General features: G+C 52.4%; 1 protein-coding gene across 2 annotated transcripts; it reads left to right on the forward strand.

Moving 5' to 3' along the window:
• Positions 1–502: 502 nt before the first annotated feature.
• Positions 503–26,174, forward strand: MMP28 (matrix metallopeptidase 28). 2 transcript variants are annotated; one of them, XM_061390351.1, is made up of 8 exons: positions 503–868; positions 11,753–11,832; positions 12,047–12,234; positions 18,470–18,694; positions 21,599–21,844; positions 23,242–23,391; positions 23,720–23,887; positions 24,369–24,677. In XM_061390351.1, exons 1-8 carry the CDS (start codon positions 767–769, stop codon positions 24,467–24,469), a joined length of 1,260 nt encoding a protein of 419 aa, XP_061246335.1. In that variant the 5' UTR covers positions 503–766; the 3' UTR covers positions 24,470–24,677. The 2 variants fall into 2 exon arrangements, with proteins under 2 accessions (XP_061246335.1, XP_061246334.1); XM_061390350.1 differs by lacking the exon at positions 24,369–24,677 and adding an exon at positions 25,073–26,174 and having other exon boundaries at positions 506–868.

A 26,174-nucleotide genomic window follows, 5' to 3' on the forward strand; every position in this document is an offset into this window, starting at 1 on the left:
TATCTTCATTTACTGGTGAGAAAAAAAATATATTCAGAGAGGGCGAGTGACTTGCCCAAGACCACACAGCGAGCTGGTGGTGGCTGAGGCAGGATTCCCATCTGGAGCTCAAATTCAAGTCTTAAACTCCGGAGTTGGTGATGGACAGGGAGGCCTGGGGTGCTGCAGTCCACGGGGTCACAAAGAGTCGGACACGACTGAGCGACTGAACCGAACTGATCCCAGCCCAGGGCTCCTTCTCTCATACTCCAGGGCCTCCGTCCCCGTCGGCCCAGTTGAAACAATCGATGACCCTCGAGTAGGCCAGAATCCCTCTTCCTCGAAGTCTTAGGTAGCCACAACCGCCAGGAGAAGACGTTTCCTCCCCTGCCCTCCGCAGAGAGATCCGGATCCGCGCGGGGCGAGGCCAAGCCGCCTGCGGAAGAGGCGCCTGTTAACACAACAGCGCGTTCCAGGCGAGCCGGGTGGGTGGAGCCTGAGTGCCGGGGTCCCCCCCCCCCCCCCGCTCCTTCGCCTCCAGGTCCTGAGCCCTCGGATCCGTGGGCAGGCACTGCAGGGCTGGACGACCTCGAAGCCGGCTCGCGACGAAGCGCTGCGGAGGAACCTCCCGGCGCTCGGAGACGGGACACAGGCAAGCCCCTGCGACCTTCCCCTCGGCGCTGGGCCGGCGCAGCGCTGGAGCGTCCGCGGGGGCCCGGGCGCGGCGGACCGACGGCCGGCGGCCCCACGCCGCGTGCCCGGTGCCCCGCGCAGGGGCGGCGGCTACATGGCCGCGCGGGTCGGCCTGCTGCTCCGCGTCCTGCCGCTGCTGCTGTGGGGCGGCCTGGACGCCCAGCGCGTAGGCCGGGAGCTGCGCCGGGAGGCGGAGGTACGCGGTGAGAGCCGGGCGGAGAGGGTCCGCGCGCTGGGGACCGGCCCTAACTTTGCAGTCAGGCCACCCAGCCGCCCCATCTGCGCTGACCGTCGGCGTGACCCTCCCTTGTCCTCCTCACCCTTCACACCTGCACGCGAAGAGCAGCATTCTCTTCCCTCCCACCCCATCCTGAGCCCGCAAGCCGGGGCTGGAACCACACGGACACGCGGATCCGCACTGGGTTCCCAGGACACGGGGAAGGGGTCAGCGATAAAATGGGGTAGACAGGCAAGAACTGAGGGAGAGGGGACTCCCACACCCTAGTTTGGGGCGCAGCCACTGTCCCTCACTGCCTAGGCTGGGGAGACTTAGCAGTTCATTCATCCGACGCCCAGAGGCCTCCCGAGTCAGACGCTCCTGAGACTCCCGGATTGGTGGGGAGAGGGTACCGCTGGCTGGCCCCGAAACGGGGCAAAGCTCTGGCTCCCTGAGCTGGTGCTGCCGCTGACCAGCTGAGACAGGTGAGCGCCCAAGCTCAGAACTAGTTTCCCATCTCAAAAATGGGTAAGAGGAGCACACTCTCTTTTTTTTCTTTGCCCGGCATGTGGGATCTAAGTTCCTCAACTAAAGGTTGAACCTCAGCCCTTGACAGTGAAAGCATGGAGTCCTAACACTGGACCACGGCAAAATTCCCCAAAGTAGCATATTCTTTTTAAAAATAATAACAATAATTTTTTATTTGTTTGTTTTTGGCTGGGTCTTCTTTCCCTGGGTTTTCCTTGCTGAGCCGGGCTTTTCTCTAGTTGTCGTGTGCCGGCTTCTCCTCATTGCCTTGGCTTCTCCTGTTGCTGAGCACAGGATCTAGAGAGCGGAGGGGTGCAGAGGGCTCCAGTAGTTGCTCGGTTCCCAGGCGCTAGAGCTCAGGCTCGGTAGTTGTGCCACAGGGGCTTTAGTTGCTCCCATGCATGAGGGATCTTCCTGGATCAGTGATGGAACCCATGTCTCCTGCCTTGGCAGGCAGATTCTTTACCCCTGAGCCGCCAGGGAAGCCCCAAGAGTAGCAAACTCTTGAGTTGTTTCTAAGGAGCTTTAAACAATGCTTCAGGACTGAACTTGAGAAAGGTGGGTGGGGAGGTGGAAGTGACCCTTAAAGATTTCCCATCTCATTTTTCCTCCCTTGGACTCAACTGCTTGGTGTGGGTGGGACAAGGGGAACTTTTTGTGCAGTGGAGGTAGAGATAAATTTGGGGCGTCTATCGTCTAGATAAAGGTGATTGTAATAATATATACCAGTTTCATTTCTTTCTTCCCCATAGAAGCATCTCTGTATATGTTTTTATCTCTTCCCTGGATTAGAACTGAATGAAGTCTGCTATTTTTAAGGAGTAGGGATCCAAGTTAGTTTTAAATGACTGAGCCCAGCACTCTGCCTTGAGACTCTTACTCCTCTAATAGCATCATTCCTGCCCGGAAACTGCCAGATGCAAGCTTCTCAGTATCCCTACTCCCCTCCCCTAGAAGAGGGAGAATCTCCAAACATAAGAACCCTGCAGAATGAGGAGGGCCACCTCCGAACCGCTCTGCCTTCCACCAGCCGGCTCCTATCACTGCTCTGAAATATTTGGAAATGGCCCCGCATCCACGAGTGTCCTCTCTCCAACTCCTTCACTCCCTCCCCTTCTAAGCACTGGTCTCTTGCTCTGTGCTCTCTGCTTTTGCACATTCGAGAATCACTTTATTTCTCTGACTTTAGTGTCTTACAACATCAAGTGCAGAGTCCTTCTGGCCCCAGGAGAAGGCTTCCGTGGACCAAGCCAAGTCTTGTTAAGAGTCCCACCCCACCTCCTCCCAAGTCCAGGTCCCGGGCAATCCTTGGCAGGAGAACAGAGACCGTATCACTGCCGCCCAAGCCTGTGGTGGCCCCAGATGGAGAGAATTTCATCTTGGAGTGTGCTTGGGAAACCTAATATCTAGCAGACTGAGTCTCTTTCCATCTATTTAACATAATTGAAGGGAGGAGATTTTTTTTGTTACCTCTGAGAACAAGAGATATTTTTAAAAGCATGAAGAACTCCGGAAATGTGCAATAGGTGTGGTCCATATATGCATAAATATATATGCAAAGTGCGTCGTGTTGGTATGTCTGTGTGTGTTTCTGTATATGATCAATTGCATGGGCTTCAGTGTCAGACAGACCTATGTACAAAAAACCTCAGGTAAATTATTTAACCTCTATTAAGCCTCGGTTTTCTTTTCTGTATAATGGGGTTAGTAATGCCTATTCCATAAGACTTTGGTGTGGTTTCATGAGATAATGTATGTGAAATGCGTTCTAGGCTCAGCACAGTGCCTAGTATGTAGAAAACAGTCTATCAAAGAAAATTGTTCTCAATGTTGTTCTTGTTGGTGTTATCTTAGAAAGTTGTGACCCCCTGGACCATAGCCTGCCAGGCTTCTGTATACTAGGCTCCTCTATCCAGGCAAGAGTGGGTTGCCGTTCCCTTCTCCAGGGGATATTCCTGACCCAGGAATCAAACCCAGATCTCCTGCCCTGCAAGCAGATTCTTTACCATCTGAGCCACCAGGGAAACAGAGCCTCAAATTAAAGTCCTGGTTTGGTGACTAGTTCTCCTAGAGCAGTAACACAGGACAAAATATGTAAGGCAACTATTTTCAACATTTGACAACAAGGCTATAATTCCTAAGAGATGGTATTGCTATAGCTACGTTACAGATTACTTCAAATTTCAGTGAAGTAAAAGAACCACTTATTGTGTTCCTAGCTACTGTGGGTTAGAATTTCAAACAAGGCCCATCAGGGCAGCTTGTCTGTGCTCTGCAGTGTCTGGAGATGGAACCATCTGAAGGCTGCTTACTCACCTGTCTGGCAGTTGCTGCTTGCTGTCAGCTGGGGGCCTCAGTTCTCTCCGTGTGTGCCTATCCACGTGGTCTCTGCTTGTGGGCTAGTTTGGGCTACCTCCAGACATGGCAGTGGGGTCTCCAGGCTGAGTGTTGAGAGAGAGAGAAGAGTAAGAGAAGCAGAAGGTGTATGTCTTTGTGACCTAGACTAAGAAGTTTCGTGGCATCACTTCTTTTTTTTTTAAAGACTTTATCATTTATTTTGGCTGCGCTGGGTCTTCCTTGCAGCGTGCAAGCTCTGTGTTGCAGTGTATGGGCTTCTCTAGTTGTGGTGCACTAGGGCACCCAGGCTCAGAAGTTGTGGCACATGGGCTTTGTTTCAGTATATGGGATCTTAGTTCTCCGACTGGGGACTGAACCCCAGGCCCCCTGTGTTGGGAGCCCGCGGTCTTGTCCACTGGACCACCAGGGAAGTTCCCATAGCATCACTTCTGCTCTGCTCCGCTGACTGGAGCCCCAAGCCCGGGGTGGAGGGGAGGAAACTGAAATCCCGCAGTTGGTGGGAGGGGTGTTGTAGTCACATTGAAAGGAGAGCACGGGAATGGGAGGCGTTGTGATCATTTAGGGAAATACCACCATTCACAGACAGGAACCCCCACAAAGTGAGCCTCCTGATCACCCCAGCTCTCTGCAGAGGTTCAGTTCCCTGACCACAGTGCAGGGAGCCAGTTCCCAGACAAAGACCAGCAGTCCTGCTGAGCTCATAGGCAAAGGTCAGAGTTCTGGAGATGGAAGGAGAGGCACAGCGGAAGCATGCTGTGTGATCTTAAGCTTGTCGCTTCCCTTCTCCACTCTGCAGATTCCTTTTCTGTAAAACGAAGGAGTTAAATTTCTTAAGTGACTTTTAAGGTTCTCTCCAGCACTAACCTTCTTTACCTTTGGTATTCCTGTGCCTCTGCGTGTACATGTGCGTATGTTTCATATTCCTATGGCCATGTCTATCCATCTGGATGTCTCTGTGTGCATTTTTTTTTTTTAATTTGAAAATTTTTGGCTGCACCGGGTCTTCCTTGCTGCATGTGGGCTTTCTCTAGTTTAGGTGATTGGGGGCTGCTCTCTATTTGCAGTGTGAGAGCCACTCATTGTAGTGGCTTCTCTTGTTCTAGAACACAGGCTCTAGGGCATCCAGGCTTCAGTGTTTGTGGGCACAGTCTTAGTTGCCCCGCAGCAGGTGGGTTCATCCTTGGCCAGGGATGGAACCCGTGTCCACTGCACTGGCAGGCAGATTCTTAACCACTGGACCACCAGGGAAGCCCTGTGTATATTCTTGTGCCCTGCATGCATGGCTCTGTGTGTCCCCTGTGTGCACACAAAGACATAAAATCAAGGGTTTTCCGGAGTGGGCTTTGCCTGGGAGGGGTCTGACTGCTTACAAAGCTGCATTGTGAACGAGGTCATTGTTGCCCGCTTAGGAAAACCAGGGCTGCTCAAGTAGGAAGCGCCTCCATTGCTGAGTTGCCAGACGGAGAGTTAATGAATGACATCACCACCCCGGCCCCCCTCCCATTCCCAGCCAGGCCCTGTCCTGTTCTCGGGCAGCACAGACTGTCCCAAGGGATCTGTCTGTCTACCATGCACTGCTTGGACTTTCTTTAGAACAACCAGGCAGTGTGTCCAGGACCTGCCTTCCATGTCTGTGTAGCTACTCCCATGCACGGGTGCAACAGGGAGCTGGGTAATTTGTCTCTCTGGGGAGACTTTAGAGCTTCTGTGGAATATCCGCCCCCAGATGCAGTGTCTGTTTCTCATACCCTAGAGCCATTTGCCTGACTTCATGTGAGTCAGAAACCCAGAAGCCCGGGTGTGGAAGCCGTTCCCAAGAGCTCCGCTCTGTGACTCACAGGGTGCATAAGAGGCTCTCAAGGGTCTCAGGGGACCAAGAGTTGATGGAAAAGCAGTTGGAGTCTGAAAAAAACAAGACATCTAGTGACAGCTGGATGGTGGAAGCAGGGACACAGAAGAGAGAGACTATTGGACAACTCTCCCTAAACACAACCTTCGTTAGTGCGTTCTTTGTTTTAATATTTTTATATTTGGCTGTGCCAGGTCTTATTTGCAGCATTTGGGATCTTAATTCCTTGTCCAGGGATCGAACCCAGGCCCTGTGCACTGGGAGTGTGAAGTCTTAGCCACTGGACACCAGGGAAGTCCCCAAGTTGGGACATTATTTTATGCCTTAAACTTAACCCCACATCCAGTGAGGACCATGGCTGCTCCGTACAGTCTGGTTATTTGACATTAGAAAAAAGTACAAGATGGGATCTGGCTGGAGAGTGGGCAGCTAATGTTTTCCAACTTCCTTGAGGATGGAAAGTGAAAGAAAGCATGGGGATTACGGTAAGAGGTATCTAGGTTACACCCAGACAGAACTCTGTGAATACTGAACCAGAGACAAGGGAAAGGGGGAGTAGAGGAAGGGAGTCAGAAGAGAAGGGGAGGTCTTCACCCCAAATAAAGGAAAGGGGCCCAGCTGGTCCCACTGCCCTGAGGCCTTCAGTAGGTTCCAGAAGTCAAAGCAAAAGCACTGAATTCTGGAAGCAGATGTTTGTCTTTGTGAAGAACATACTTGAGCGCTGTAGAATCCCTGTGGCTTGTCAGATGGCCCCTTTAGATGTCATGGGAGATGTCATCCCAGCCTCTTTCTTGAAAGCCGGAGTTCCCTGCCTAAGCAGCCTCTTCCCTCTGCTCCTGCTTGCAGAGGAGACAGAAGGAATCAAGCTAGAAATGCCCCTAGTGTTACCTTTTTTAATCTGAGGGCCATCTCCAAGGAGCCGGAGCAGGCTGATCCTTCAGTTTTAAGGCATCTGAGTCACTTGTTTAAATGTGAAATAAGACTTCCTGGGATAGGTTTTCAAGAATTTGGATTCAAGTATGAGACCCTGTGGACTTCCCTGGTGGTTCAGCTGGTAAAGAATCTGCCTGCAATGCGGGAGACCTGGGTTCAGTCCCTGGGTTGGGAAGATCCCCTGGAGGAGGGCATGGCAAGCCACTCCAGTATTCTTGCCTGGAGAATCCCCAAGGACAGAGGAGCCTGGAGGGCCTATAGTCCAGGGGTTTCAAAGAGTCAGAGACAACTGAATGACTAAGCACAACACAGCATATGAGACACTGTACTCCCTTGAAACTTTTCTCATCTTTAGAATGGGAGTAACAATACCTGTCCTGCCTATGTTCTTGTGAGGTAATTGTGACGCTCAAGGAAAGTGAGATGCCCTGAAAACTTTGCAATAGGCAAGGGCTCCCTGTGCTCCTGATGACCAGAAAATATGTTTCTTCATGGGACGTGCCAAGAGAGGGCTTGGGCTTCCCAGATGGCTCTAGTGGTAAAGAACCCACCTGCTGGTGCAGGAGACATAAGAGACACAGGTTTGATCCTTGGGTTGGGAAGATCCGCTGGAGCGGGGCATGGCGACCCCCTGCAGTATTCTTGCCTGGAGAATCCCATGGACAGAGGAGCCTGGCAGTCTACAGTCTGTAAGGTCACAAACAGTCAGACACGACTCAGACATGACTGAAGCGCCTTAGCATGCAGGCCAAGACAGAATGTCAGCTATCACCCCCTGCATCTTGACTTAGGTAATAGGGCTGCAGATGTATTGGATGACAAGCAACAATCACACAGAGTCACTATAGAAAGATTAAAATCAAGAGGAAGCATAATATGAGAAGGAGAAGATCATAGGTAAAGCAATGTGGTTTCTTCATGAGCTTGCCATTTTGCAATTTTCCAAGTTGTTTCATATTTGCTGCTGCAGTTCTTTTTTAAATTATTTCTTTCTTTGGCTGTATCGGGTCTTAGTTGCCGCACATGGGATCTTCGTTGCAGCCTGCACGGTCTTTCGTTGCGGTGCACAGACTTTTCTCTAGTTGTGGTATTCGGGCTCAGTAGTTGTGGCTCACAGGCTTAGTTGCTCCGTGGCATGTGGGATCTTTGTTCCCTGACCAGGGATCAAACCAGTGTTCCCTGCATTGTCAGCCAGATTCTTAACCAGTGGGCCACCAGAGAAGTCCTTGCAATTCTTTGATATGGAAGATGTCCCGGCCACTCTGTGGGCATGAGACTGCGAGCTGGTCCTTCTTCAACTCACCTACCAAAGGTCCCTTCCAGCAATAAAGTTCTGTGTCTGTAAAGGGGAAAATAACATTTTTAATGATGCAACTATCATAAAACCTTCCCAAAGCTTCCTCTTACTGGATTTTCACAATGCTCCTGTGAAAAACATAAGGCAGTATTCCTAACCCCATTTTATATTTTGGGGCACAGGAAGGTTAAGTAATTCTGTCGGATAGTTCACACAGCTAATGAATTGCAGAAGCAAGACTACAATAATAGAAGGAACTGGCGTAGATCTTAGCTGTAATCAAATCCCCTCACTTTATTTCTTTTAATATTTATTTATTTGGCTGCACTGGGTCTTCGTTGCATCATGTGGGATCTAGTTTCCTGACCAGGGATCCAACCCAGGCCCCCTGCTTTGGGAGCATGGAGTCTTAGCCACTGGACCACCAGGGAGGTCTTACAACCCCCTCGTTTTATAGAAGACGAAACTGAGACCAGAGAGGCACAGGACTTGCTTAGGGACACACAGTTCTCCACAGCACCAAGAATAAAGTTCAAGTGCTCAGTCCAGGGCCCTTGCCTTGCCCGGCTCATGACTCAGAGCTCTGGGATTCGTTTGCTACACCTCACCGCTAGTCTTGCCCTGCTCAGAAATGGCCAGAACTTCCCCTTCCTTCAGGCACTGGGTGGGCTGGGCTCTACACACCCTCCCAGGACAAGTCAGGACAGATGAAGGACTCGAACCCCTGGAATTCTGATCCCTCTCGGCTTTCTGGGTCCGGGGAGAACCATTTTCCTCTTTCTCAGACACCACAGCCACTCCCAGGGCTTTACGGAGGCGACTCCCCAGGAAAGCGGCCCCAGCCCTGAGTGAGTGGGTGAGGCAGGCTGGCACAAACTTTGAGACCTGAGAGGGTGAATCATGGAGGCACACAGCCCTCCAGCTTCCTCTTCGTGCAGCTCCAGCCCTGGGCTCCATGGGGGACATGACGGGGGGGGGAGGACAGGGCAGAGAGAAAACCCGATGCTTGAACCGCGAGGCGGAGAGGAGCCCCGGGGCATGGCCTCCGTGAAGGGGGACGGGGTGATCTCAGGTGCAGCTCAGGGCGCCCCTGAGAGCGCACAGCACAGCCCCCCAAGCCTACGTTTTCTCCTGGCGTCTCTTGGCCACGCTGTCACCTGCGTGCGTGCATGCTAAGTCGCTTCAGTTGTGTCTGACTCTTTGTGACCCCATGGACTGTAGCCCTCCAGGCCCTTCTGTCCATGGGATTCTCCAGGCAGGAATACTGGAGTGGGTTGCCATGCCTCCCTCCAGGGCATCTTTCTGAGCCAGGGATGGAAGCTGCTTCTCTTATGTCTCCTGCATTGGCAGGCGGGTTCTTTAGTGCCAGCTGGGAAGCCCCTCCGGCCCTGCTCCCCTACTCTTTCTCCCAGGCAGAGAGGGGAGTTTCTCTCAGCTTTGCAGGAGGAAAACTGAGGCAGGGCAAAAGGGGCACACAGAAGGGGGTGAGGGAGACCTGCAGGAGCAGAGAGCATCTCAGCCCTGCCTCCTCCTCACCCTGAGATGTGGGGCTCCCTCCACTTGACAGAACTTGAGGACACTCAGTATTAAGGGGCCCCTGCCTGTAACTAAAATATTTTAAAATATGTGCATATTGAACACCCCTGGAGGAGGCAATGGCAACCCACTCCAGCAGTCTTGCCTGGAGAATCCCACAGACAGAGGAGCCCCGGTGGGCTGCGGTCCATGGGGTTGCGAGGAGTGGGACACGACTGAAGCGACTGAGCATGCATGCATACTAAACATAGAATAACTATAATGGAGTTCTGAAATCCTGATAATCCCCATTATAACATTTCGGTGCTTTTATGGAAATATAAAGTGTCAGATTCTTAACATTTCTTTTACTCATTCTTTCGGTGTCTCTTGGCTGGTGTCCTGGATACTTGTGTGCTCTGCCTGCTGGAAATTCAGCTCTGCCTTGAAACCCACAGATTCCCAAAGAGCAGGCAGCCCAGGACTTCCCCTCTGAGAGACCCCTGAAAAAGCCTCCAGCCCCATCCTGCCCTCCACCCACCTTGCCTGCCAGAAGTACCAGGCGCTGGCAGCCCAGCCAGGAAACAGGAGACGCTGCTAGTCCACTTCCCCTCTCTCCTCCCGCTCTGTCCAAGGCTTCATAGTTTCAGAACCAGAGCCAACTCCCTGATAAGGGCTGGGTGGGTTTGGGGGGAGGAACACAGGAAGTGCCACCCTGTTGGCCTGTGACTCAGTCTCTCCCAGGTCACTCACTCAGCAAAACCACTTGTAAGGAAACATTAATTCCTCCCTGGCTTCCTGCAGAAAGCCACTCTTTCCACCCTGCCCAAGGGAGAGGGAAGAGGCATGGAAGAGAACCAGGCACCTGGCTGGAGTGAGGCAAGTCTGAGATGGAGGGCCTGATTAACAGAGGCACAACTGCCCTGTTCACAGCACTTCCTGTCTCGTAGAGGGGTTGCTTTCCACAAGTCTCTTGTTGATTTCCCCACTAAGGTCGATCAGGCAGATCAACTGTGTATTGCACGTTCACTATATACCAGATGCTAGATGGACAGTACTGTATTTAATCCTTCTGAGAATCCGGTGGGGTTGTTTCTGTTCTCACACTGTGGGTGAAGAAACGGAAGCTCAGAGAGGTCCTTGGCCACCCAGCAGACTCATGGTGGGGAACAGATTCTTGATTTTAAGCCCAGCGGTTATTCTATAATGCCACACTAGTTTAAGCCATAGTCTTCCACATTAAGTCCCTAGAGCTCCTTTAATCCAAGGTGCAACCCCAAACAGTGTACTTATGCAAAGAGACTGGAGAAGGGAATGGCAACCCACTCTGGTATTCTTGCCTGGGAAATCCCATGGACAGAGGAGCCTGGCGGGCTGCAGTCCATGGGGTCACTCAGACACGATTTAGTGACTAAACCACCACCAACATGCAAAGAGAAAGAGGGAAACGGTAGTGCTGAAATACCAATAAGTTAGCACAGAAAAACAATAAAATGGACTTGGAAAGAGTTTGTCTAGAACGAGGGTTCCTTATGGAACAGGGCTGTATTGAGAAGAGGATGAAGAGGTTGCTGGAGATCGAGGTAATGAAATCCACAAAAAGGAGGTGGGATACCTGCAAAGGTTTAGGGGCTGCTTACTTAGTGTGATTTTGTTCCCAACTTGTATCTTTTCCTTGAAGCATCACCTATGACTGGAGTTGATCTGAGTTAAGAAATACAGCAAAGACAACAAGACAGAAAATTGTTTCTGGATAGGTAACATAGCAAAGAGGGATAAAATGAAGAGTCGATGTGTCTATATAAGAATTCAGGAGCTGAGGTGGCATTTTTTTTTTAATCCATTGATGGGACTTTATTCCATGAGAAGGGCAAATAGGAAGCCCAGTGCCTCATTCGCCTGAGGGGCTGGACTGGTGATAGGTATGGGCAGTGAGTCACACACTTCTCTCCACTGGCCTCCAAGAACTATATCCACAGACATCCCTGGTGGTCCAGTGGGTAAGACTCTGTGCTCCAGTGCAGGGGGCCTGGGTTTGAACCCTGGTCAGGGAACTAGATCCCACACGCTGAAACTAAGGGTTCATATGCGGCAACTAAAGATCTTGCATGTTGCAACGGACACCCAGTGCCGCCAAATAAATAAACAATAAATTGTTTTAATAAATTAATTGGAAAAAGAACTATATCCAGCTCATCAGTGGTGGCCAGGAACTGAGTCCAGGTTCTGACTCTGATGCCAGGATTCTTTCTCCTATAGCTGATAGATCCGGTTGGGAATAGGATGAGCCTAGACGTGAAGTCTGTGCCATGGACCCTGGGAGACTCAGGAAGGGGAAAGGATGCTACGTTGTGGGGAAAGCTGATGTTCGTCTCTCCCCCAGGCATTCCTAGAGAAGTATGGATATCTCAGTGACCAGGGCCCCAGTAGACCTTCCTCCACGCAGTTCAGTAACGCCATCAGGTAAGGCAGAGGGATGTGGAGGACTTGGTGATGCAAAGCTTCGGTCACCTCTGCTTTCCTCCTAGAAGGCTGGTCTCCCACCTGTGCCCAGGAGGTCGTGCTCATGGCTCCCTCCCCTGTGCCCCACCGCCTGCTATCTCCACAGAAGCTCCCTGCCTTCCCCTGCACCAGCCAGCCTCCTGCTGTGGTCCTTTATCTCAATTCCTCCTAACAGGGAGTTCCAGTGGGTGTCCCAGCTGCCCATCAGCGGGGTGCTGGACCCCCCCACCCTGCATCAGATGACGCGGCCCCGTTGCGGGGTGGCAGATACTGACAGCCAGATGCCTTGGACCGAGAGAGTCAGCGCCCTCTTTGCTGGACGCTGGGCCAAAATGAGGCGTAAGAAACGCTTTGCAAGGCAAGGTGAGTACTGTTAAAATCTGGGTGGGTTGGAATTCCCCGGTAGCCAGAAAAGCACTTCTCAACCTCAGACCAGGCTCTGTCAATTACCTCTCTTCCTTAGGGAGGACAACTGGGACCTCTCAACCCAAAGCTCATGTTTGTGAACACAGACATTTAAACCAGAATGATGCCTACATTGATGAACTTTCATTGTGCAGTATTTTCCAGAGCAAACTGCATCAAGCCCACTTGATTCCTTCATCAATTTGCTATGTATGGCAGTTAAACCATCGCCATTTCCTTTTATATTTGACTAAAGTTGTTTTCATCCGAATCGATTCTTTTTTCATAAGAATTGTTCAACAAAGATGTGATTCATCGATCAGTTTTATGTTGGCTGTGGTACTTTTATCTTTTTTACAGAGTTATGGAAATACAATTCACATACCATACAATTTACCCACTTAAAATGAAAAATTCAGTGATTTTTAGTATATTCGCAGCATTGTGCAACCATCACCACAATCTCATTTCAGAACATTCCCATCATCTCAAGAAGAAACCCCATCCCAACAAGGAAACAGTCTGTAACATCCCCCTGCCCCCCAGCTGTTGGCAACACTGATCAACCTCCTTCCTGACTCTTCGAATTTGCCTATTTTACTCATTTTCACGTCACAGTTTCTGCGATTGTACTTCTCTTTGTGTAGTTTTGGGATTTTTCTCCCCTTCTTTTTCCTCCTCCACTTTCTCCTTCTTTGTCCAAATCTAGTCTTCCAGGATCAGATGTTACAGATCTAAGATTTATGAAGAAGATATGGTTCTTGTCAATTCTTCGTCAATAACAAGTTGGACAGTGTGTAGTTTTAATGTCTTGTCTGTACTAAGTCTCATTTTCTCTGATCAGTTTTTTGCAGTTTTCAAGATTTCTAACAAGATGAGGTTGCTCAGTCAGGTTCTCATCTATTATTAATTTTACTATGAGCACTTAGGGCCATTGCCTCTTTTAATTTGCATGAATGACTTTGGCTGACAATACCCATTAGGAACAGAACAGAAGGCATGCTGGTTTTTCTTTTTATTTCTTAGCTGATTTGTAAGGAAATTGTGGGCCGTTCCCCTCAGCTGTCAGAGGATGGGTGTTTCCAGGTGTTTGCCAATCCGCTGCCACTGTGTCCACATGTGCGGCCCCTCTGGGTGCCCAGTACTGCCCGAACGCACTCCTGGTAGAACAGAGGAGCGGTGGGGGGTCTGGACTCTGTGGTCAAGACGTCCTCAGAGTCAGCATGTTCTGCAAACCCCCCTGCTTCTGGACAGCAGAGGGGAAGGATGAGGCAGAATGGAGGAGCAGTGTGAGCTGGAGCAACATCCCGGGATGGATCTCGGGCTCTGAGTTTAGCTGTGTGACCTGGGCTGTGTCACTTGGCTCTGTTTCCTCATCTGAAACATCTGTGAAGGAGAGGCCCTGACTGCCAAGGGGAAGGGACTTGTTGTGAGAATACAGTGGAAAATGGGGACAGTCTCAATAGCGACACGCCCAGGCTAGAGCTGGTGTCCCAGAGAATTGAAGCGATGCCTCCTGGGCACTCAGGACACCTGAGCACAGGGATGCTGCCTCCAGGCAAGCATCTCATCTTCTCTTGCCCCAAGCGAGGAACTGATGGAGTCCATTTATCACTATCCAATTTGAAGCATTCTTTTTTTTTTAACTTTCTATCTTGTATTGGAGTATAGCCGATTAACAATGTTGTGATGGTTTCAGGTGAACAGAGAAGGGACTCCGCCATACATGCAAAGGGACTCAGATGTACATATACATGTATCCATTCTCCCCCAAACTCCCCTCCCACCCAGGCTGCCACATAACACTAAGCAGAGTTGCCTTTGCTATACAGTACATCCTTGTTAGTTATCCATTTTAAATACAGCAGTGTGTCCATGAAAGAAAGTGAAAGTCTCTCAGCCGTGTCCGACTCTTTGCGACCCCATGGATTAATTCTCTAGGCCAGAATACTGGAGTGGATAGCTTTTCCCTTCCCAAGGGGATCTTCCCAACCCAGGGATCGAACCCAGGTCTCCCTCATTGCTGGCAGATTCTTTACCAGCTGAGCCACAAGGGAAGCCCCAGTGTATCCCTGTCCATCCCAAACTCCCTATCTCCTCCCCCCATCTTTCTCTGAAGCAACCATAAGTTTGTTGTCTATGTCTGTGAGTCTCTATCTGTTTTGTAAGTTCATTTGTATCATTTCTTTTTAGATCTACGTATAAGGGATGCCATACGATCATTCTCCTTCTCTGACTTACTTCACTCAGTATGACAATCTCTAGGTCAACCCATGTTGCTGCAAATGACATTATTTCATTTTTATTAATGGCTGAATAATAGTCCATCGTATATATGTACCACATCTTCTTTATCCATTCCTCTGTCGATGGACATTTAGGTTGCCTCCATGTCTTAGCTATTGTAAAAAGTCCTGGAGCATTCCTTTTGAACATCAATCCATACTAAGGCACCTCCTTCCCCATCTCATTGCCTGACACTGTCCCCCTCTGTCCAGACAGCAGTGGCCAGACTAGACAGAGAATTTCCCTCTGGTTCACAGCAACTTGACTTCCTTTACCTCCTCGGTGGGAAGACGTTCCCTAGAATGGAGTTGTGAGCATGGCAGGCAATGAGCGCTTCCTATGCCTTAGGAAAGAAAATGTAGTAATTAATGGGCTTCCCTGGTGGCTCAGACAGTAGAGAATCTGCCTGTAATACAAGAGACCCGGGTTGGATCCCTGGGTTGGGAAGTCACCCTGGAGAAGGAGATGGCAACCCACTCCAGTATTCTTGCCTGGAGAATTCCATGGAGAGAGGAGCCTGGTGGGCTACGGAGCCTTGATGATGTGCCAAGGATGGATCTACATGGATTAACTCATTTTATTCAATAACAACTGTATGAGATGGGTCCCCTTATCACCCTCAGTTTACAGATGGGGAAAATGAGGAACCAAGAGCTTGGGCAACTCTCCCAGGGCCACACAGTAGCCAAGCCTTCTTGTCATTGGGAGGATTAAGTGATCACCAGATGTGAAAAACCCCAGAACATGGGTAGGTGCATAAAAAATGATGTGGGTTTCTAGGCCAGTGACTTTCCATGAGGTGGATGAATGCTGTACTGATGAAGTTGGGCTCCACGGTTGCCAGATAAAACACAGGATGCCCATTTAAATTTGAATTTCAGATGAACAAGTAATTGTTTTGTTTTCACATACTTATACTAAAAAAAAAGTATTTGCTGTTTATCCAAAGTTCACATGGATCTAGATGTTCCATATTTTCATTTTGCTGAGTCCAGCAACCTCATTCCAAGCACCCAGTCCCCTCTGTGCCTACAGGCCTGATTTTCAATGCTCCTGAAACCTCCCAGAGCTGATGCAGGTGAGGGCCCCGGGGAATGTATCTGGGGTATAAAAGGAAGGAGCGGGGATACTGGCTGAGCACCCACCACATGCCAGGCAGCTTCGTGTTGCTTTTCCATTTGCTATTTCACTTTTACCAGGAGGTGAATCTTACCAACACCACTTTGCAAGTAAAGAAACTTAGGCTTGGAAAGATTCAAATAATGTGATATTCGAGGTTGTAAGCAGAGGCACTGGGATGCTAACCCATGTTCTCTCCATAATGTCAGTTTCCTGTTGGGAATCAGAACTTCAAGGTCCTCCCAAGCAAGGAGTCTAGCTCTCTGCCCTTCCCCATCTCTTTTTCCCTCCCTCCTTCTTTTTGGATTTTGGGGCAAAAGTGTAGGGGGTGCGATGCCAGGTGCAGCTGGTGGCCTGAGGGTCGCCATGGAAACCAGCCTGCCTGGCCAGGAGTTTGGGATGGGGATCCAAAGTGGCCAGCCTGCTCAGAGGACACACACCTAGAAGACGGGGGATAAAGGCTCAGGCTGCTGGCCCAGTGGCTCCTTGCTCCCCTGCCCCTCACCCAGCTCCGCTCCTCAGCACAATTGGTCATCTTCTCTCAATTTCCATTTCTGTTTGCCCTCCCTAGCCTCCCCATTTCTTGCCCCTGGAGTGAGGGGCTCCCGTCGCTGAAAAAAGGCAGGAGGAGCTGCCTCATACTTTTCTAGAAGCTTGAAGGTGGCAGGGGAGAGTCTGAGAGCGGCTCATGCATAGCAGGGTAGGGAGGAGCCCAACACCAGCCTGTCCGGTGCCCAGTGAGAACTTGTCAAAGAGAAGCGTTCCTGGCATAGAGTGAAGCCTCAGGCGGCGCCTCTGGACTCCTCTGCCCTCCTGGGCCCCCTCCCTTCCTTAGATCCTTCCCTCTTCCCTCCCTGAGGGTTGCTCACTGGCTGGGAGAGGTTGGGTGGCCGCCAGGCCCTACAGGCCCAGGAGGCAGCCTTGCCTTGCATGGAGCTTGGCTCCGGGGTGGGAGAAGGGACAGTCCCTCCCCCCGCCCCGTGGGGCGTGGAGGGGTGGAGAGGAGGGAAAGGGCGTTCAGCTCTTCTGCTCTCCAGAGAATTCAGGAGAATTTCAGCTCTTGCAGGGCCCCTGCTGTGATGCAAAGAAGCGATGTTTAGGCAAATTTATAAGCCTTGAGTCTTAGCCAATGTGCCTGCTTATCAGTGTCCGGGCCTGGGCTCAGGGCCAAGCTCCACTAGTCACTCATTTTTTTTTTTTTCTTAAGAGGTTTTATTTTTATTTTTTTCTGTTTTTGTTTGTTGTGTTTTTGGCCATGCCGTGCCACATTCAGGATCTTAGTTCCCCAACCGGGGATCAAACCCGTGCCCCCTGGGTGGGGAGGGCAGAGTCTTGATTCCTGGATGAACAGGGAAGTCCCTACTCACTCATTCTGAGTCCCTTCCTCCTGGTCTCAGTCTCTGCAAAACAGAGAAGAGAGATGGATAAGGAGATGGCCAAACACCCATGACTTCACGCCTTCTACCTGGTTCAGGCAAGGACAGCCCCAGGACAAAAGGACAGGAGGTCTGAACCTTCACCTGGTCCCCCCTCCAAGGAGAGAGGGGGCTGTCCTCCAACACAGTCAGGCCTGCCCTGCCCACTCGTCACCCATGCTCCAGGAAGTCTGGTCCATTTGGGACAGGTGTGAGTGCTAAGTCGCTTCAGTTGTGTCTGACTCTTTGCGACTATAGCGCTCCAGGGCCCTCTGTCCATGGGATTCTCCAGGCAAGAGTATTGGAGTGGGTTGCTGTGCCCTCCTCCAGGGGATCTTCCCGACCTAGGGATCAAATCCTCATCTCTTGTGTCTCCTGCATTGGCAGGCAGGTTCTTTACCACTAATGGGGGACACTGAGACCCAAAAGACAGCGTGAGTAAGACAGCGTGATTCGATTCTCTTGCACTCCCAGGAGTCCTGCCTTTGAGCCGTGAGTCTTCCACTTGGGAGTCACAATTTCAGTCTCCGAGCTTGCAGGGCTCAGAAATAGCCCATGAAAAATTCTGGGAGCTGGACCTTCTGAGCACCCTGGTCCTGGGTGCCCGATGAGCTGCAGAGGGACTTGGTTGACTGGGGACACAAGCAAGAGGCCAGAGTCTCCGGCCTCGGGGAGGAACTGCAGTTTGGGGCAAAGGAATAGGAACTCTTCGCTGAATGGAAATGGAAAAATTTGTCTTGGTCAGTGACAAAACACACCCTTTGTTCTTATTTGTTTTCACCTCAGAGCTCTGCAGAGTCCCTGAGGAAGTGAGGGGGAGGGCCGGGGGTCAGAGAAGGACCTCAAATAAATGGGCCTTGTGGTCTCTTGTCAGCGCCAGGCCTGGGGGCACGGGAAAGGGGAGACAGCAGGAGAGTGAGAGGGGTGGGGAAGAGGAGGGGGAGAGGGGAGTCGCGGTTGTGGCCCCTATGGCCCCCCTTCCTCCGCCCCCACAGTAAGGAGGGGCTGGGATCTGCTACCAGCAAGAGGCACAGTCAGTTTTCAAGCTTAGTCCAGACGCTGGGGAAGATGACCCCAGACTCGAGAGTCCTTTGGGTTGGGGACCCTTCCTGAGTCGAGGCTCCACATCCCCCATCACACGGGGACCTCCCCAGGCCAAGCCACTGGACTAGAGACTGTGCAGGATAAGGGTCACCTTGTCAATCTGAGCACAGTGTCTCCACCAATGGGAGGCTTCCCGGGGCCAAGGCTGTGTCTCCTTCACCACTTCAGGGACTTCCCGGAGGAGGGCCCATCTCCCCATCCAAAGGGCCCACGGGGCCAGCCCCAGGCTCTGCAGCAGCTGTGACTGATGCAGCCTCTCTGGGTGGCAGGCAACAAGTGGTACAAACGGCATCTCTCCTACCGCCTGCTGAACTGGCCCCAGCACCTGCCCGAGCCCGCAGTACGGGGGGCCGTGCGTGCCGCCTTCCAGCTGTGGAGCAACGTCTCGGCGCTGGAGTTCTGGGAGGCCCCAGCCACAGGCCCGGCTGACATCCGCCTCGCCTTCTTCCAAGGGGACCACAACGATGGGCTGAGCAACGCCTTCGATGGCCCAGGTGCTGACACTGAGCCTCTATCCTACAGGGCAGGAGGGAAACCCCCAACTAGGAGAGGCAGTCTGGAGAGAAGGCAGTGGAGGGTTCGCTCTTCCTTCAGGTTTGGCCAGGCTGCAGCTCCCTCCAGAGAACCCTCAGTCTTCCCACCTGTAGAATGGGAACAGTGGTCCCTACTTTCTTAGGCGCCACATGGCTGAAGGGTTGGTCACATGAGGTTCTGCATGGAAAGTGTTTTGCAGATTCTAAGGAGTATTATCTCTACTGGGAGAACCTCTTGGGGTCCTGTCCTCCATACCCTGCCTCTTGTCAGGCCGGTGCCTCTCTGGTTCCCCAGGAGTGGATGTTCCCTCAGACCAAGGCTCTAAAAACACCTGGAGGCCACCACAGCTGCACCCCTACTGTCCCACCACCCACTGTACAGTCACTGATGCAGGGCAAGGGATATTCTATCCTCTCCATGCCAACTGCTTCACATACTCATAGCCCAGACTCTTCTGTTTGGCCCCAAAACTAAAGGCTTACTGCTCTTTAGTTATAATGTAAACTGCCCTCATTCCAGTCTGCCCAGCACTGGCCTTCATGACCTGAATACAGGTTATCTGTGTATCTCCTCTCGGCTAGGGAGGCAAGGAGACCTCATTAGACCCCTTCGGGACTTAAGCCCTTGTGTGGCCTGGGAACTTGGGCCCCCACCTCCCCTGCACCCTCCTACTTTCCATCAAGCCCACTCTGAGCAAAACCCACTTCCAAGCCCTGCTCCTGGGACTCAGGGTAGGACTAGGAGAAATCCAGGCTTTACAAGAATCCACGTGTACCACTCACATGTGTTTGCACATAACCTCCCTTCACCCACAATATCGCCATGAGACACTGATAGCTGTACCCAGGTGGAGTCTGGTTACTAAGACAGCACTGGACTGGGAGTCAGTTCTCTGATTTGAAACTGGTGTTCATTTGAGTTTATGTCTTCTCCCTTTGAAACCCGCCCATCTGTCTTCCAGGATTACAGTGAGGGTTGCACAGTAAGGGCTTACATGGCTCAGAACAACTTGAAGCATGTTCAAAATTAGAAGCAAGTATTCCTCCTATGTTGGCTTACCAGTTGGCACTAGAGGTAAAGAACCCACCTGCCAATCCAGGAGACATAAGAGACGGGTTTGATCCCTGGCCAGGAAGATTCCCTGGAGGAGAGCATGGCAACCCACTCCAGTATTCTTGCCTGGAGAATCCCATGGACAGAGGAGCCTGGCGGGCTACAGTCCATAGGGTCACAAAGAATCACGCGCACACACACATTCCCCCTCAAGGCCGTCTCTCCATGCCCCAGGAGGCTCCTTCTAATGGCAACGTCCCAACTTTTGTTGGGAAGCCTGCTGGGAGTCCTCCCTTAACTCATTGTTGGGAGTCCCTGCTGGCCTGGGTTCCAAGAAGGCCATGTCAGAAGGACTTTCAATGGGCTTCTAAGCCAGCAGCATTGCAGTGCTGTTTGCTGACCCTTGGGGAAAGTGAATTCTGAGGGGGTAGGGCTCTAGAAACTACAAAACTGCCTCTGGACCCTGTTATAAGCTTGAGAATGACTGATCCAGCCCATCTCCCTCTGCTCATGCCTATTACAAGCAGGGAAGCAGAGACCCACAGAAGGCCCTGGCAGAGGGAAGGTAAGAATAAATGAATGCAAGTATTTTTTTTTTTGGCTGCACTCGGAGGCATGCAGACTCTTAGTTACCTGACAGGAGTCAAATCCTAACCACTGGACTGCCAGGGAATTCCCTTTTATATACTTCTTAATAAAGAAGCCTGCAAGGAGATCCAACCAGTCCATTCTGAAGGACATCAGCCCTGGGATTTCTTTGGAAGGAATGATGCTAAAGCTGAAACTCCAGTACTTTGACCACCTCATGCGAAGAGTTGACTCATTGGAAAAGACTCTGATGCTGGGAGGGATTGGGGGCAGGAGGAAAAGGGGACGACAGAGGATGAGATGGCTGGATGGCATCACTGACTCGATGGACGTGAGTCTGAGTGAACTCCGGAGTTGGTGATGGACAGGGAGGCCTGGCCTGCTGCGATTCATGGGGTCTCAAAGAGTCAGACACAACTGAGCAACTGAACTGAACTAACACCTCCCCATAAACACACCCAGCACCCAGATGAAGAAACAACAATACCAATACCCCAGAAGTCTCATTATGCCCCCTTCTGGGGTAACCACTGATCCCTAATCCTAGATCTCTTCGAAAATAAGCAGTAGTTATTACCCACAGCAGGGTCTAAGTACTACATGTGACATACGCATGCGCCGTGTGGTGTGCTCAGTCGTGTCTGACTCTGCGACCCCATGGACTGTAGCCCTCCAGGCTCCTCTGTCCATGGGGATTCTCCAGGCAAGAATACTGGAGTGGGTTGCCGTGCCCTTCTCCAGGGGATCTTCCCCGCCCAGGAATCAACCCGTCTTTTATGTCTCCCGCATTGGCAGGCGGGTACTTTAGCACCACCTAGGAAGCCCTATGGGCTGTGCACACATGCCTTTTTAATCAGAACAGCCCCGCGAGGCTCGACTCTCTTAGTCAACATTCTCATTTCTCGAATCTAAAAGCTAAGACACAAAGGCCTTAAGCTATCTGCCCAGGTCACGGCAGCTAGGATAAGTGGTTAAAACCAGGACTGCAAGCCAGGCAGTTTGGCCCCATGCTCTTTGCACACCACGCTGCCTCCGAGGCGTCCAGACCCACAGCCTAGTCATCTGTTCGTTGCTCCACACTTCCGCCTCTGCCAGACTCAATTAGGAGGGAAATCACCCATCAGAAAAGCCGCCACACCCACGCCAACGGCGTTTGCGCGGGGTGGTGGGGGGGCGGGGGGTCGGAGGCGCGGGCTGCCCCTGACCCTCCGCGCCGCCTGCAGGAGGCGCCCTGGCGCACGCCTTCCTGCCCCGCCGTGGGGAAGCGCACTTCGACCGAGACGAGCGCTGGTCCCTGAGCCGCCGGCGCGGCCGCAACCTGTTTGTGGTGCTGGCGCACGAGATCGGCCACACTCTCGGCCTGACCCACTCGGCCGCGCCGCGCGCGCTTATGGCGCCCTACTACAAGAGGCTGGGCCGCGACGCGCTGCTCAGCTGGGACGACGTGCTGGCCGTGCAGAGCCTGTATGGTGAGACCCTCCGGCGCGCACGCCCCTGCGCCCTTACCCGCCCCCTGCGCCCCACCCCCCACCCTCCCGGGACCCCCAAGGCTCGGACGCCGGCTCTTCAAATAGGATTCCCCCCTCCTAAGCGCAGGAAACTGGCTTCCCCATCACTGGTCCTTTCCGATCTGCAGCTTCAGGCTCGCCTCAAAGAAAAACCTCGTCTCCCGCTCTGCTGCTTCCCTATGCCTGGTCTCTAGCATCCCGACCCATTTCTGGGCACAGCTCTCCTCTGCGTGCCAACTGTCTGTTCCTGCCCAACCCCCGGCCGCGCAGTAACTCTCATACGCCTCCACCAACACCCTCCCCCCGCCCCCCCATTATTCTTGCTCCCAGCTCCAGTGGCTCATTTCGAAACTTTCGCCTCCACGACGTTGATGCCCACTCTTCCCACCCAACTCCCGGCCCCTCGCCCCTGAGCCTGGGTCTCTGCCTGGCGGGGGACTTAGACAAGGTCTTCCCCAGAATGAACTGACCCGTGCTGTTGCCCGGCGACTTATCTGGACCCAAGGCCTGCCTCGGCCTGGGGGCTGCGTCCCTGAGTACGTGGGGGCGGTGGACAGGGCCAGGATCCCTGGGATCAAGTCTCCGTTTCATATCAGACTAGCAGTTGCTCATGGGCAAAGCATTTCCTCTGTTAAAATCCTCAATTTTACCTTAAAAAAAAAAAAGGAGGGGGGAGTAATTTAGGCCCTGCTTACCCCACCCCCCCACAGGGCTGTTTGTTTTAGTGCCTATGAACATGCTTTGTAGCCCAAGAAGTCTACACAAACATAATAATAGCAGCTGATATCTTATGAGTGCCTACCATGGGCCAGGCACTTAACAACACCCAAGAAGTAAGAATCTTTTTATCCACAAGTGAAGAGAATGGGGCTCAGAAAGGTTAAATAACTTGTCCAAGGTCACACAGCTAGGGAGGTGCAGACCAGGATTCAGGAACTAAGGCCAAATTCTAAGCTTGCTGGACTCTGCCTCTTTCTCACAAGTGCAGTGCAGTGATGTAATGATCACTGCCGTCATCGTCACAGCCCGGGCCCCCGAACTCTGTGCTCCTGCTATCTGCATTGTCCAGGACTAAGAGGACCCTCTGCCCTTCTTAGTTCCAAGCCCTTGTTTGTTTCCCCACTCCAATTTTACCCTTTCACAGACTGTGGGGTAGGAAAGAGGACTTATGAGTTTGGTGCTATAGTTAACACCAACAACCAAGGATAACTCTTAACCCGCAGCACCCACCCCTGCTCTCCTTCCCTGCACCTGTCAGATAATGAAATGAACCAAGGGGGAGGTCTTGAGCTCTCAACACCTCCCCCCAACCAGTGTGTGTTCTTTCCTGCCTGGCTCCTCCTCCTCCCCCTACCAAGGGAAGCCCCAGGGGGGCTCAGTGGCCATCCAGCTGCCGGGAAAGCTGTTCACTGACTTTGAGGCCTGGGACCCCCTCAGACTCCAGGGAAGGCGTCCAGAAACCCGAGGTCCTAAATATTGCCATTCTTCCTTCGATGCCATCACTGTAGGTAAGATGGTCCCACCGGTGCCTCGCTTTCTTCTTTCCTCCGCCCAGCATCTCCAGGGGTCTCTGGAACTGAAGTACAAGGTTGGAGGGTGGCAATTATAAAATCCAGAAATCCCAAGTCACAAGCATTCCTCAGGGTAGCAAGCCCAAGCCAAGCAAAACCCTGCTCCCTCCTGCACTTTCCCTTCTGTCCCAGCTGTGTACACGGCATCCTCTCTGCTGGGTCCCTTCTCATCAGTTTGGGAAGCTGGGCTCTAGGGAAGCACCTGCCCTGGAAGGAAGGCAGGAGGCTGACGGTCATTCCTCAACTCTCTCTTGGCTCCGGGCAGACGGACAACAGCGCCTGTACGTTTTTCAAGGGAACCAGTTCTGGGAGGTGACAGCTGACGGCAACGTCTCAGAGCCCCGCCCACTGCGGGGAAGGTGGGCGGGGCTTCCCCCCCACATCGAGGCTGCCGCCGTATCATTGGAGGATGGAGACTTCTACTTCTTCAAAGGTACCAGCCCTGGGCAGAGGAGAAAATTAAGTACTAGCGGGGGAGGAATCTACCCAAGGTCAAAAGAGTGTCAAAGCAGTCTCGCTTGCAGTTTGAACCAGCGGCCCCAGAAACTCTCCCAAGAGATTCCTCTAGTGATGGATTGGGAGGCACATGTGCCAAGGTTGTCCCAAGAGAGAGGGTGAAAGCGTTTCAGAGACGAGGGAGGCAGAGGACAGCTCTGAGCTCTGCAATACAGCAGAATAATGAATCTTCTTTAGAAACCTAGCTGTGTGAGGCTGGGCCTGTCACAACTCATTGTTGTTCAGTCGCCAAGTCATGTCCAACTGTTTGTGACCCCATGGACTGCAGTCCACAGGGCCTCCCTGTCCTACACTATCCCCCAGAGTTTGCTCAAACTCATGTCCATTGAGTCAGTGATGCCATCCAACCATCTCCTCCTCTGTCATCCCCTTCTCCTCCTGCCCTCAATATTTCCCAGCATCAGGGTCTTTTCCAGTGAGTCAGCTCCTCGCATCAGGTCGCCAAAATATTGGAGCTTCAGTTTCAGCATCAGTCCTTCCAGTGAATATTCAGGACTGATTTCCTTTAGGATGGACTGGATGGATCTCCTTGCAGTCCAAGGGACTCTCAAGAGTCTTCTCCAACACCACTCTTGGAGCTTGAATTTGTTGAATGGGGAAGAGAATCCCTCAGCCTTGTTGGGAAAGGAGGATTAAAAGGACATAATGTCTGAGGAATGTGCAGTATATGACATGAGAAAATAGAGTTTATTCATTGATTCAACCAATGCTGAGTGCCTTCTGCACACTGGGTTGGAGGTGTTGGGATACAGTAGTGATCGAAACAAAAATCCCCACCCTCACAGAACTGTTGGTAGTAATGGCATTGGAGAAAGCCCTTGGCCTTGCGGGGAAGCCGTTACTCACCTGGGAGGGGCGTGCTTCCTGCCAGGGGTGGGGAGGGGCCTTCAGCGCTCCCCGCCCTCTGCTGACACCTGCTGGAAGTTGAGGCCACAGCAGTTCCTCCTCTGCGGTTTATAACTGATCCGTTTTGGTTATCATGAATACTAACCACCTGGGGCTCCAACTTGATGGGGAGTAGGGGTGTGGGGGGACAGGGGTGGGGTACAGAGCCAGAGGGCGAGAGCAACCAACTCACCCTGGCTCTTCCCACATCCCACAGGGAGTCGATGCTGGAGGTTCCGGGGCCCCAAGCCGGTGTGGGGCTCCCCACAGCTGTGCCGGGCGGGGGGCCTGCCCCGCCACCCCGATGCTGCCTTCTTCTTCCCTCCTCTGCGCCGCCTCGTCCTCTTCAAAGGCACTCGCTACTATGTGCTGGCCCGAGAAGGGCTGCAGGTGGAGCCCTACTACCCCCGAGGCCTGCGGGACTGGGGCGGTGTCCCCGAGGAGGTCAGTGGCGCCCTGCCCAGGCCGGACGGCTCCATCATCTTCTTCAGAGACGACCGCTACTGGCGCCTCGACCAGGCCAAACTCCAGACAACCACCTCGGGCCGCTGGGCCACAGAGCTGCCCTGGATGGGCTGCTGGCATGCCAACTCGGGGGGCGCCCTGTTCTAAAGACGCCTCCCACCTCTTAGCGAGCGCCTTCATGGCCAATGTGTGTCCCCTGCCCCAAGGGCAGACAAGCCTCTGAGCCTCCCCGCAGAAGCCCAGGCAAGAAAGGTAGTCTGCATTTGTTCCCTGGAGGATGTGTTTGTGCTGTCAAGACATTGCATTCGGGATCTCATTTCCCAACCAGGCCTCAAACCCCTTTCCCCCTGCAGGGGAAGCGCGGAGTCTTAACCACTGGACCACCAGGGAAGTCCCGAGACATTGACCATTGTGGGATCAACTCAACGAGAAGCTAAAAAGGGTCCCAGACCCCATGGCCCTTTCCCCAGGGACTCATTCCTCCCCAGGCCTTGGGGATTTTGTCTCTGCCCCAAAGGTGCAGTTCCTGTCCCCGAGACCACAGCACTGGACAACCAGGAAGGCTGCCAAACTCAGCAGAGAAGTTGGGACACTTTCCCAGACTGTTCCTTCCCCTCAGGACCTCCTGACTTGGTCCCTAGAGAACTATGTCTTATTTAATCAGAGGCCCTGCCTGCAGGAAGCTTGCTTGTATGGTTTGGGTACCAGAGTCTCAAACCTCAGGAGAGTCAGGACCCAGAACAAGGAGACCAATGCAGACCTGCTGGGCCCTGTTTTTTTTTTTGGGGGGGGGGTGTTGTAATAAAGAGGTGCTCCCAGCGAGTGAGCAGGGGAGCAGCTTCCTTGGACCAGTG

This window comes from Bos javanicus, chromosome 19, assembly GCF_032452875.1.
Source record: "Bos javanicus breed banteng chromosome 19, ARS-OSU_banteng_1.0, whole genome shotgun sequence".
Taxonomy (NCBI): domain Eukaryota; kingdom Metazoa; phylum Chordata; class Mammalia; order Artiodactyla; family Bovidae; genus Bos; species Bos javanicus.

Bases quoted from the DNA above. Each gene is read 5' to 3' on its own strand.
- MMP28 (XM_061390350.1), top strand. From the start codon at position 767: ATGGCCGCGCGGGTCGGCCTGCTGCTCCGCGTCCTGCCGCTGCTGCTG. The intron at 11,833-12,046 runs GTAAGGCAGAGG...TCCTCCTAACAG, and splicing joins CAGTTCAGTAACGCCATCAG to GGAGTTCCAGTGGGTGTCCC. The intron at 21,845-23,241 runs GTGAGACCCTCC...CCCCCTACCAAG, and splicing joins GGCCGTGCAGAGCCTGTATG to GGAAGCCCCAGGGGGGCTCA.